This window comes from Penicillium longicatenatum, assembly GCF_028827895.1.
Source record: "Penicillium longicatenatum strain IBT 33135 chromosome Unknown contig_4_segment0_segment0, whole genome shotgun sequence".
Taxonomy (NCBI): Eukaryota; Fungi; Ascomycota; class Eurotiomycetes; order Eurotiales; family Aspergillaceae; genus Penicillium; species Penicillium longicatenatum.
The window spans coordinates 3,677,679-3,691,092 of record NW_026643122.1 but is presented as its reverse complement, the minus strand read 5'-3'; the positions used below and the strand labels follow the sequence as shown (position 1 = coordinate 3,691,092).

The window sequence follows — 13,414 nt, the reverse complement described above, 5'->3', positions numbered from 1 at the left end:
TAATTTATGCGGGAACATTTCTTTGGGAAATATAATTAGCAGAAAATGCAGTGTAAAAATAAATTCTAAAACCTAGAATCTATGCATCTATATCTAGTGTCTTGTTTACCTATTTGACGCTATCAGTTTCCCACTCCTCATCTGTTTCCTATTCGTCTTCGTTGTTTAGTGTCAATTCTGTTTCCCATTCTGATAACATTTTAGAATTAAATAAAGTAGTGGGATGGCTAAGGCCGAGTATTTGCTTCTGCTTGGTTAAGCACTTTCTTAGTAGAGTAATAGCTTCGGCATCATAAGCTAAAGATTTCTAAGTGAAAGCAAGATTAGCCATACTGTTTAGCGTGTAGGGATGGTCCTCGCCGAGCTTCGTCTTGCGAGTCTTCATCACCTGCACCTCGAGCTGCTTGGCCTCCTCCTACCGGCCCTGGTTCCTATACGTCGATGCCAGGTTGGCCATATTGGTCAGCGTGTCGGGATGGTCCTCGCCAAGCTTCGTCTTGCGAGTCTTTACCACCTGCACGTCGAGCTGCTCGGCCTCCTCCCACCGGCCCTGGTTCCTGTACGTCGATGCTAGGTTGGCCATACTGATCAGCGTGTTAGGATGGTCCTCGCCGAGCTTCGTCTTGCTTGTCTTCATCACCTGCACCTTAAGTTGCTCGGCCTCCTCCCACCGGCCCTGGTCCCTATACGTCGATGCCAGGTTGGCTATACTAGTCAGCGTGTCGGGATGGTCCTCGCCAAGCTTCGTCTTGCGAGTCTTCATCACCTGTACCTCGAGCTGCTCGGCCTCCTCCCACCGGCCCTGGTTCCAAAGCGTTAATGCTAGGTTGGCCATACTGGTTAGCGTGTCGGGATGGTCCTCGCCAAGCTTCGTCTTGCGAGTCTTCATCACCTGCACAAAGAGCTGCTCGGCCTCCTCCCACTGGCCGTTGAGCCAGAATGCTATTGCTAACATACTTGTGCTATTAAGCGCCTCTTCATGCTCTTTACCTAATAAGATCGTTCTTTGCTCTTTTGATCTTGCTGCCATATCTCTTGTATCCGTGATATTACCGCTCTGCGACGCATACCATGCAGCTTCATAGAGCAATGTAGCCCATTGTAGTAGACACTTAGGTGATGCGGGTCGTTGTGACATTGCGGATTTCACGTGGGGAAATAGCGCCTGGCACTTCTCCTAGTTTTCGTATCCACCTGTGGGAAATTCTTCGCATAGATTGCTTAGAAATATCTCCCGCCATTGGTTTATTTCGCCTTTAGATCTTAACCACGCACGCATCGTCAGTTATACTAGCCGATGCATTGTAAAAAACGTGCCGTCTTCACTAATAGATATAAATGAGAAATCCCTCAGTGTTATGATATCATCTTCAAAATCGGGCCCTATATCAGATCTAGAAGTTTCCCCATCACTAAAGCCATTCAGAAGCTCGGAACTTAATGCATAGTTAGCCTAAGGTCGAGGTCGGATAATATTCTCTGGTATTCCTTGTCGATCGAAAAGGCTCATTAGCGAAAGCAATCCTGCTGCAGACGGGTTGGTTCGGCGTATATAATCGAATGATATTTACCACGTCACCAAGATTGAATTCTTTGCTTCCCAGTCCCGGTGGAGGTGACCTGCCTCTTTTTGCAAAAGTTTTGTTGCTTCACGATCACTCCCTTGGAAGTCTCTTAGGTACTGTGATACCGAATAGCGAGGCGCCCGTTTTTGAATATAGCTAGCGGCCTGTATGATCGCTAGTGGCATAAGCTCTAATGCGTTCACTAACTGTTGACCCTCTTCGCTTCCCCTTGGTTGACCAAGCTTCCTTTGAAGAAGCTCTTGCGCTTCCGGTTCCTCCATCGGTTTAACCTCAATAAGGTCCTTGTGATCGGCCATCTTTAATGCAACGTCTCTGGTGCGGCTTGTGATGATGATAGAGCCATTTCGGCTCCTGGGTATATATTCTAATAGTGGTTTTGTCGAGGCGTTCGTTTGGCTGCTTATTGGATCTTCCTTCCCTGCCACCGAATACGAGCAGAGAAGTTGCTCATTATCAACATTGTCAAGGATTAGAAGCCATTTACCCCTGTCCTCATCTCGGAGCCAATTCTCGACAAGTTTGAATATGTTAATTTTAGCGTCCTGACGGCCCGGGATTTTGATCTGCTCCGCGATATCCCGAAAACTTTGCTCGAACCGGGCTTCATTACTCGCATGGACCCAAAAGACCCAGGACTCCGGCGACTCGGATCGCACTTGATAGGAGTATGCGATGGCGAGCTGCGATTTCCTTCAAACTGTGAGCCACAAAACAAGATATCGGTCACTTACTACTTACCCGACACCTCCAAGGCCGACCAGCGCTATTCTTGACCCTGGCACTGAGCTTTTCTCGTGGATCTGATGAAGTAGAGTGTCGCGACTGACAAAGTCAGGATCACGCGCGAAAGGGACAGTTGATAGAGGGCTGGGTGGAGTTTCCGGTCGCACTAGGATACGGTGATTAGTCACGACCGCCAGCTTGTCCCGCGCCTCAAACTTACCCGGAGGCAGATGAAAGTCGATTGAACCATGGTTATCTCCAACCTGGAGCCCATTGTTCTTGCCACGAAATGATATCGATGCCATAGTTGAGTAAATATGCCTCGTTTTAGTCCATTGAAGGCTTATTGTCTGCTTCTCAGCTGGAAGCGGGGTACCTCCTCAGGTTCACCATCAGGTGACTTTCATTGCGCCAAGACACTGAAATAGATTGGCAGCAACCCACATAGATATTCAGCCCGGACATGTGTGGGGTGAAATTAGCATCTTCCAGGAACTGAATCGGCCCGAGCCCGAATATGCAGATCAAGGTGCAGCACGCAGTAAGCAGCAAAATACCCCACGTTTTGAGTGGCAGTATGGAATTAATTTTTTATTGCTGCAAAGCCGAATCCAACGCATGGTTTTTCAGCCTAGCAACCACCTTTTTGAGGTCCGCAGGTTTAAGATGGCTCCCAAGCTCCCAGGAACTAAGAGACTGTCAAGTCACGTGCATATCCTAATACCTAGCACCCCCCAGGCTTTCACCTAAAATCATTTCACCTGCTCACTGAGCAAAGGGGTGAGCAAGGGCGAGCAGATGGAGTCGCTCCCCACCCCCATCCCCTCCGCGATGGTTGACCATCACCCCTCCTAAGGCTCTCCTTCGTTAACGTCTAGATTCTCTTCGCACTATGGCGCCAAGACTCCCTCTCTCCAAGCTCGAAATGATCCAGCACATGATATCAAGCAAATCGCTGACCACCTCGCAAATGGCTAAAGCTGCTGAATGTAGTAAGCGTTCCATAATCAACATCAGCAACAACCTCCGCCGATTCGGAAATGTCAGGGCACCCCCAACTCGAGTCGGCCGACGACGAAGCATAACACCTCCAATGATAGAAGCACTATGTGATCGCCTCCTCGAAAAACCCGGGCTATACGTGGACGAGATGGCAATCTTCCTATGGGACGAGTTCCGTGTTCAGGTCACAAATTCGAGCCTCAAGCGGGCTCTTGCATCGGTAGGTTGGTCCAAAAAGGTGGCTCGACAGAGAGCGAAGGAAGAGAATGCGGATCTACGAGATTCCTATTTACACTATCTATCGGACTTCAAGTCATATCAATTAGTCTATGTGGATGAGTCTGGATGTGATAAACGGATCGGGTTTAGACGGACAGGTTGGTCTCCGTTAGGCACGGCACCATTGCAGGTCGCCAACTTTCATCGTGACCAGCGGTACCAGATATTACCTGCGTATTGCCAAGATGGGATCGTCCTCTCTCGTGTTTTCCAGGGCTCCACCGACGCTGCAGTATTTGAGGACTTCATTGATCAGCTTCTGAGGCACTGTGGAAGATGGCCTGAGCCAAAGTCCGTTCTAGTCATGGACAACGCGTCTTTTCATCGCTCTGATCGTATCGACGCAATGTGCACTGCAGCAGGAGTCAAGCTAGTGTATCTGCCACCGTACTCACCCGACCTGAATCCGATCGAGGAGTATTTCTCAGAGTTGAAAGCATTCATTAGACGGAACTGGGTACGGTATGAGGAAAACTCAGAACAAGGGTTTCAAACCTTCCTCGACTGGTGTATTGAGGTTGTTGGATCTCGAAAACAAAGTGCTTTGGGTCATTTTAGACATTCTGGCGTTAATATCCAGGTTCATAATTCAATGATAGACTAGACCAGCGACATAGAAACATCGGATGTACAGTATATATTACGGATTGCTAATGAAACCCACCCCTAGCCCTACTCACTTTCTGTCCACCGTTGTGTTCTATTTATATTCTGAAGCAGGTGTTTGGAACAAGTAATTCATCAATAAATATCGCGACTATCCTGGCCATCATACTCCTTTAGAGTACTATCTACATACCCTCAATCGGCAAAAAATTTCTCACACCTCTGACCCATTTCACCACATCTCTTACGAATTGACGGGCAATACCCACCATGATCCCTTGGTCGATAAAAAATGACGGATCTTGGTCCTCATAGATTAGCTGAAGATCGAAACCATTCGCTAGCGCGATATCGCATGCTTGACGAAACTGAGCTTTCAAATGGTCATCAGCGACATTCGCCTCATGCCATGCGCTATACTCTCTGACCGCAACATCTCGAAGTCCAGGAATATTAAAGTCGTCATTGACTTGGGCCTTTGGTGACGAAGACATTGCTGGGGATGCAGAGGATTCGGGCGTCTCCAATTGAGATGAAGGTTGCGCCCCATTGAAATGTATATTGATGGGACAACTTCCTGGGATGCTGGACATATTTCTTTTCTTGGATTGTTGGTTCTCCAACCGCTGCTGTTCTTCCATAAATAGTTCTTCACGAAAGATTTCCGGGACGTCTTCATGAGACTGCAAGGTGTTGCCTTTTTCCACAAAGGCAATTAAACGTTTTAAATGGTGGCTCCTCAGCGCATAGTGCTTTTTCCCATATGGGTCTTGCCAGCAATGTGGGCCAAGATGGCATGAGGAAGAAGGACAACGCATCAGGTTGTACACAGCTCGCCAAACGGATTCTTGCCCAGATGAATTCTCTTCGGCATCCACTTGAACGTCTAGTTCGTTGAGCATCCGTTTAGTGACCGATGACCTTCCTCTTTTCTCTACCCTACCTGAGGTAGTTCTGTGGAGATGTTCATCCTCAATATATTTGAAAGTGATACTCAGCCTCAACTTCTTGCCTCGAGAAAACAGTTCACCCCACCTAAGAAGTTGTTTTTCCACTGCAGTCCAATCAATGTCGAGATGATCAAATCGCTTCAGCAGGTCACGTTGGGAGCGATCATTTACCGACACAACGATCGAAGTGTCATCCGACCTAACCCCTCCTTTACCTGAGGTCTTCCCTTGTACCAACCTCTCCAACTTACCCTTTAGGGTCAAGGACCAGTAAGCACTCGGTGCCAGGGCTACGTCCTCTTCCGTGTCTCGTGAGATGACTTTCTTATTCATCGTCACTTTCTACTCTATTGTGTACTGGATGCAGCTTGCCGGAAGCTCATCACTTGAAATCCTGCTGTTCCATTCAGATAGCTGGAGTAGTCTAGGCCTAGTAGGCTCGTTTTGGGACAGTTCTTCTGGGTCATCGGAGTATTCGTTCGGTGAAGGACTAAGCGTGCATCTTGACGCAGGGGTACGACCGAAATATCCTGGTGTGGGGGCATATTGCGAGTCCTGATCTACAGGATCGAGGTCGTAAGGATAAGAATCGTTGTCATTGCAATACGAGCTAGCGGTCATCGTTCGTTTCAAGGCTCTGACCGATCTGACAGAACTAATGTCAGCACCATCCCATCTAGTTACGGTCTAGCCAATGCTAGTCGCTAATCAAACCTGTCATACAACGAAAGAAAACGTAACCCACTAGTACTGTATAGTATACACCTCATTCATACAAACACTCTGGAGTTGCGTGTTTGACAGACTAAGATCCGAAATCTGGCCTGGTAGCCAGGATAGGGAGATCCCCCTTTTGTTTGCCTTGTTTGCAGGTTTGACATTCTAGAACCCCCGAAAACCATACAAGCGTAATACCGAATTCATTTTTGTACTGTTATTTACGATCGTACTGTAATATTGCCAAGAAACGGCATTAGGGGTAGAGTAACTATAATAGGCATAGCGTGTTTTGAAAGAGGGTTCGAGAAAGAATCTCCGTGTGCAAGTGGTGAAACTGATTTCGATCCATCCTGTATATAGGACTTCAATTGAGAATATGATAGGCATATGCTCTCCACTATACGCGCAAACATTTTCATTAGCAAAGCCTACTCTATTTATAGGAAGGCTGGGTAGCTATTATTAGTAGAAACCTTTTAATGATATGACGGACATACGAGAACGAAATCCATCATCGATCCAGGACGACAGATCAAAGTCAATCAGTAAGAGCTGACCCAAGGTTAGGTGATGCTCTTTCAATCTACTATCACACTGATAACTTCATATCGCGACAGGATATGGGCTAACGATCGAATCCCAATCTTCTTCAGTCCAAGTATAGTTGTTAGCAGGCCAATCAATCCACATATCCGCGCTCATTGCAAGCCATGCACAGCTAGAGGCAAAAGTATGTGGATTAGATGAGACCACTGATTTGAGAAGTAGAAAGCTAACAAAGTAAGTCTCTGGCTCTGGCCGACAGGAACATGACCTTTTCTGGAAAGAAAGAATAACAACAGTGAGAAGACATTGTTGACAAACTATTATAGACCTGACGGACCATAATGAAGGTATCTTTTTGTTAATGGCCCCGTCAAAATATTTGCCTGGTCAGGAAATCATGTCCACACAATGAAGCTAGAGGAGAAATTCATCCAAATGGCTAACAGATATATTTACTGGGTCAACGCTAAAACATTGGAGGGATTCGAAAGTGATGGCACTGGAGAGTCTTATTATGCCTTACATGAGGATTATCAAGTATATATCCTCAGCCTCTTGGTACCACTATTACTACCTTGGTCCTAGATAGCGCCTGTTTCTGCCCAATATAATCCAAGACGTTAAACTATAATCAATAGGTCACTCCCTACTACTTAGAGAAACTTCTATCCAGCTAAAGGTTACGACATAGCTCCTATAAGTAACCTTAGCCGCCGGGATTTGTAAAAATACTGGTCTATTTGGCTAAGACATAGTATCTAAATTATAGCTATAGGGAATAGTGTACTCTAACAGCCTTCTACGGGATATCAGGATATTACTAGAGTCTTATTTACGCGGAAAATATACTTTATACATATAGTCTCTTTTTGCTCAAATAAAAATTACTTTATTCAATTATAATTTTTAAAGCCGTTATATAATGTACCTTAGTCCCCGGAATTTGAATGTCCAGAAACTTTTACTTCTATTACTATAAAAATTATAATATGACTCGAAAAATCAAATGGTATATAAAAATTCGGGTAGGTAGCGTGGGCTTGGCACTATTATATCAATTATTAAATCACAGTATTGGGAAAAGACCTACCGATTTAAAAAACGGTCTTAATATGGGAGCCTCTAAGTCTATTCTATTAGGACTCACGGCCGCTAGCTTTATTTTCCAGAAACTAAGCTGTAACTGTGGAGTTACAACCGATTTTTGAAATTTACTGTATAGATTTTGGACTAAAACAAAAGACTACCGCTGTTGATTTTCCCGAAAGGGCAAATATATTTCTAATCTTAGCGACTGTTATCGTTGAGTTAGAGAAAACAAGACGTCACAATGCTAGCGACTTGAAAAGTCCCCTAGAGATAACCAATACCCCAACCCTAAGATTGACTTGACTTTAGAATCTGGGACTGTTTCCTGCTCAATTACTTCCAGTTTTCAACGGGCAACTATAGATTTTGCGAAATCTGAATAGGCTTTTATGATGGACCCAGTGAGCCCTCATCACTTATTCTTCTCGCATTTCAGATATATGCTGAGTAGTCTCTCAGTCATCCATCAATTTGGCCGGAGTACAGGACCAAGTCAATAGCTCAGTATCAGACAAGAAACTATGCAAAGATGGTGGCATCTGGCCATTTACCAAAAAGTGATCCCTGTCAGACTCAATCTCAATCCTCATCTGATGGCAGCTGTTTTCTACGCACATATCGAAGAATGAGAGGGAAGCCTGACAGTCTTGTAAGATAGAATCTAGTTCTACGCCGGCAATATTATTCGTCCTTCAAACTTATATAAAACTGAATGTCCTTCATGAATGAACCTGGCCTATCCAATATCAACACGATGTGCCTTCTTAGAAATAATTTCATTTCATGCATCCTCTTCATCTTTCCGTCCTTGTGTGTAGCCGAAAATGGACGCGGAAGCATCTACTTAACAAATAATTGCCCATTTCCGTTATATATCAAAGGAGTATCTGAACTCACATATCTCGATACTGAACTTGGCATGGGCGAGAATATTGTCCAACTTTATCGCATGACAGTTGATGGGACTGGAAATTCTCTCAAGATTTCGAGTCAGAAGAATAGCGTTGAAGTATCTCAAGTAGAATATAGTGCGTGCTTCGACGACCACAAGTACGCCGATTGTCAACCAATGGACACTTTATTTTATGACCTATCTCTGATCAATGCGCCGTCAACCACGATATTTGGCACGCGTATTACTCCCAGCTTTACAAATTGTTCAGTTATAAACTGTTCTGCTGGTGATCAAAGCTGTAGTCTAGTGTATTATCACCCCGATGATAACTTTGCAACTCAGGAATGCGACGTCAAAACAGACTTGAAAGTTGAATTTTGTTAGGACTCAAGATATTCGACCGATTGATAGAGCATTGAGGAGGCAAAGCTCATTTCATGGATCATTGTTTGTATTTATTCCCAATGATTTCAGTACAGTTAATCTATGGAAGAGTTGTTTCATAGCACGCCGTTTGACTGTTTGAATATGAAATATTAGAGTATACAGGGCAGAAGAGAATCAAACCCACCTTCTTATTCTTTTTGACAATTAATCGAGTTTAGTTTAAGTGACGCTAAGCTTAATTACTCATCGAAGCACAGAACCTGCCTCCTTCTGCCTTTCTCATTGGACGGGAATCTGAGCCATTTATAGACCGAATTGGGTCTGGCCAAGGTTTGAGAAAAACCTAAGAGAATGAAATGGTGGATCTGATTTTGGGCGACCATCTAACCATCGGCCTGACGAGAGACTCTATGTATTCGGCCACTTCTATTTCGCCACCGATCATCGCGGCCGCTGCGCTGAGGTCGCCTTGGCTACCCGAGGCATTTTAGTAGACGAAAATGCCCAATGTAGACCGTGTGGCTTCCGCTCGTTGCATTCTCTCTATCCGGTGCGATTGAGATCCTCGAGAAAGCATCGGGTCTTCATGGTGGTGACGAGATTGAGTTAATCACTTGCGGTTCTTGTAGCCTCTCCAGGCCCATCTATTCAAGGTTACTGCAAGCGGGCACCGGATGAACAACCCAAGATTGTCCCTTCGCCTTTACGCTTCCAGTGACATATTTCATGTGGAGTGTAGTAGGTATTGTACCATACATTCTGAATTTCACCGTGTCAACGACGGATCTGAGGCCTGGGCAGTGGGGCTATAAAAAACTCATCACGTGTGCATTGGTCAAGCCAGTGTCGAGATGACTTTTTTGACCAGTGAGTACCAAGAAGAGCTAACTAGATCGAACTGAAAGGGGTTTATAAGGGGGTTCAAAGGGAGGACACCAGAAAGAAGCCTCATTTGTCAGTGGTGAAGCTATTTTCGTGGAGGCTGCGCTCGATGTGTTGCGCGTTTGGCAGTGGGACCAGATGAAGTTGCTGAATGTGTACTAGGGAAGCTCATTTTGTAGACTGGTAAAGTTAGCCTTCAGTAAAACTAGATTCGAAATTCCTTCCATTGATTTCACAAAGAATTTCTTTCCAAAACATGCAGTTCCAGTCATGGTCAGAAACCCTAAGTTATGGCCAAGAATCAACACCCAGTCCAAATTTAGTATAGCGAGATTCAATTTCGTCCTAGCATATGGATCTGAGGTAGTTTCTCAGTGTAAAATAATGGAAGCCAATGTCAAGTATTACTGTACTACAGTGATCACGAATCTTGGGATGAAAAGCGAGAGATTATCTGCGTCGAAAAGCCTAAAACATTCTTGTATCCTGGAATTTCCCTTCTGCTATTTGTCTATTTAACGCTTCCGAGGCTTGACATTGTCACGGAAAATTTGCTGTTACATTTCGAACAAAGAAGCTTGGATCTAGCACAGATCTGTCACAACTTCCATCGCAAAGCACCTTGGTCCTAATTTCACATGCAGGAGATAACCCGTACCGTGGGTATATACATAAACGAAGACGGCAAAGCCCGGTTGCAGTTTCATGGTCATAGCCGCAGATGTGTTCTCTTATACGGCGACGAATCAGTGGTAAATTTCCAAGTGTCGACTCCTTTCTGGGTAAATAAAATATGTTTCGCTCTACCACTTTCCCCGTGAGTAGACTGACTTTGCACAATAGAAATTCCAGCCAAAGGACTTTGTGCAAAAAAGGGAAACAAGAAATGTGCAAAAAAATGTCATCCCCGCAAGTTTGAGGAGCGAGCGGGTCTGGTCCGAACCAAAAGAACCCATGGTCGCTTTCAGGTATAGAAAAGAAGATATATTCGATTTCAGGCAGCTTTTTCAGAAAGGGCGCCATCTCGTCATTCGGTGATGTGACATCACCCGTGGCAAGGCAGGGAGGAGGTGTCATAGTAGCAGAAGAATCTTTGCCCAAAGTCTCGAGATCAAAGTCCAAGTGAAAATCTGCTAGTGTCGAGTTTTGAAAAATTTGAGCATTTCCGGTCTCGCAATCAGACTGACTCGATGAACTCCTGTCGTTCATCTCAACGGAGTAGGTGTGAATGCAATGCCCTTTTGACAATACAAGCTATGCACATGCATAGGGTAGTGTCCGTAACTTGCTGCCAAACTAGACGAACAAAACCCGCTGGCTAGCGTGTGAGTTTATGCTTTTTTGTAATGGACCACTCATATGCGTGGCGGAAGTACCTGAAATATATTGAGAGTCTCAGCAACTTAACATGACGTGTGATTTTTCCATACGACTGACTGAGGAAGTCTTGAACTTCGCGCAGCAATTCACCAACAGATGATTTGTAGCACACTACCTGAATACCTAACAAAGCAAAGCAAGGTCGCCAACCAATAGGGAGGCTAGAGCACTCCCATTCACTCTGCGTATTCTTGGTCCACATAGAAGGTCTTCGACAAGGATGTTATCTATGATTGACTGATACATAATGAAGATACTCGCCCTCAGGAATACGCGGAAAATAATCATGCGATGAATTGATGCCGTAAAGCAGAATCTCTACAGAATTGAACCAAAAATGGAAAATATGAAATGGGGTTTTCTTTCCACCACTGGCTACTTGAAACCGGACATATGTGGAGGAAGTAAAGTAGGCGAGCAAAGCCCTCTAAGAAAAAGATCCAATTGCGTCCATACATCTTTGAGGCCTTTGAATTCAAGCGCGAGAATTGAAACGGTTTAGTCCTTCTTGTTGGTCTCAAGGATCTCACAATTAGTGATACCGATTTAAGGAAGAATTGTATGGACATTATGACCAAGCAACTTGCTACTGAATCCTTTCGCGATGTCTCTTTGCTGAGTGGAAATTCTACTTTCTGTATTGTGTGCGTACCCGAGCTTTCATTTTCAGATACTTGTCCTCGTTTACTTCTGTTCATCAACCGCTTATTTCAGAAAGTACAAACACATTGCTAAAGATTTCCATGCAATCACTAGGCATAACCTGACATCGTTTTTATGAAGCATGTAGAGAAACATCAGTGTTCCGGGACCATTTTGAATATAGACTAGCGAATCTTGACATAAGCGCGGGGGAGATATTGAAAGACTTCAGGCGGCGATACTGGTTTACAAAAGTACTATACTGATGTACGCTAGTAGGTGGCTGGATCCCAGATCCTAACTCATATCAGCGTTAGAAGATAATACCGTTGGGACTTGGGATCTACATAGCCGTGATTCAGTGCACGTCAATTCTCTAGTAGGTTATACTGTCTATCTTCTCATGTGTGTCTATAGCTCCAAAACTATCTATGAAGCCTAGTATCTGAAAGTAAATGAGAGAAGCCCATCCTCAGCTGCATTTTGAACGCTCACCAGACATACCAATACTTCATGAAGACTCATCTTAGAAACCATAGTTGACTCACCAATATTCCTCATATCCTCCAAACGGTCGGTATTACTTAAAACTGCCTCAAAACTTCACTTAAGCATTTCTCAGAACAAAAATTTTGCGGGTGATGCGCAATCCGAGTACCCGGTCATACCTCAAAATCATGAGACTACTAAACGTCCATACACATCTTCCAAAATGAAAGATGAATAAATTTTAAGAAATACCCAGTAGAAAACTGGTATCCATTCACCAAAATGACACTACGAAATTTGAATGTTTATTTGGTTTTGAATTGCAATTCTGATACATAAGATGGCGCGTTTCCCTAATCAAGACACTACATAAGACTTTGTTTCACAGCTCTACTATCATGAGTTCCGAGGTATCGGATGATTCAGACCTCACTTTTTTGGAGAGCGAATCTGATTCTGTCCAATCAGAAACAAGTGAAGACCGTGAATTCATTATCTCCGACACAGAGGAACTATCATACTATTCAGACAAGTCCTCCAATAACGGCGAATCCTATGTAAGACACTTGGATCAGGATGATGTAAAACTTTTTGTCTTCAATATTGGCAGATATGTACTAAAATGTTTGTCTATAGGGCTTGAACATTGGTGTAAAATTCCCAGCCAAAACGATCACAAAGAGAACTATTTGCCGCGATGGTCGCCAAGAGACTCAATATCTGGTTTTGTGGTACTCCTGGGAAAAGGAGCGTATCTCATATCGCAAGGAGTGTGAGTAAATATCTGTGTCTGATCGTTGCTTTGCTTCTGTACTTCTTATTGACCCTTTCCAAATTAGAAATCATCGTTAGTTCCATATTGCATAAATTGGCCTCAAAACGCAACGTGATTTATTAAACCATGTACTTCGAACGAGGAATAATGCCTAATTAGTCAGTGATCACATTCAATGTTGAGGAAACAAATAGATGAGATAACTGTCTCTTTGCCGAAATATTCCCGGACTTCTCGTCGGATCTACCTGGCATGTCACTGGGAATATGCGAAAGAGCTCGTCACCCTTGAACTTAGCAAACATACAGAGGATATGGAAATCAGATTTATTTTTTTCTTCTTTGGTTTCTCATATTCGGCTCCTAGACGGTAGTCCTGTTTCAGTTCATCAAACAAGTCGTGTTCCTGTTTGGAAATTTTAGATGAGCCAGGCCGGACGTACATTACAGTCGACATAGTCAGA

At 44.2% G+C, this 13,414-nt stretch overlaps 2 protein-coding genes across 2 annotated transcripts; one reads left to right on the top strand and one right to left on the bottom strand.

The window, feature by feature from the left end:
• Positions 1-4,381: 4,381 nt before the first annotated feature.
• On the bottom strand, positions 4,382-5,098 carry N7484_008191 (uncharacterized protein; the record flags this gene model as incomplete). The annotated part of the gene is made up of 1 exon (XM_057118578.1): positions 4,382-5,098. One exon carries the CDS (start codon positions 5,096-5,098, stop codon positions 4,382-4,384), a length of 717 nt encoding a protein of 238 aa, XP_056971613.1.
• Positions 5,099-12,574: 7,476 nt separating this feature from the next.
• On the top strand, positions 12,575-12,956 carry N7484_008190 (uncharacterized protein; the record flags this gene model as incomplete). Its single annotated transcript, XM_057118577.1, has 2 exons — positions 12,575-12,733; positions 12,813-12,956. The coding sequence occupies 2 exons, from the start codon at positions 12,575-12,577 to the stop codon at positions 12,954-12,956; spliced, it is 303 nt and encodes a 100-aa protein (XP_056971612.1).
• Positions 12,957-13,414: the final 458 nt, after the last annotated feature.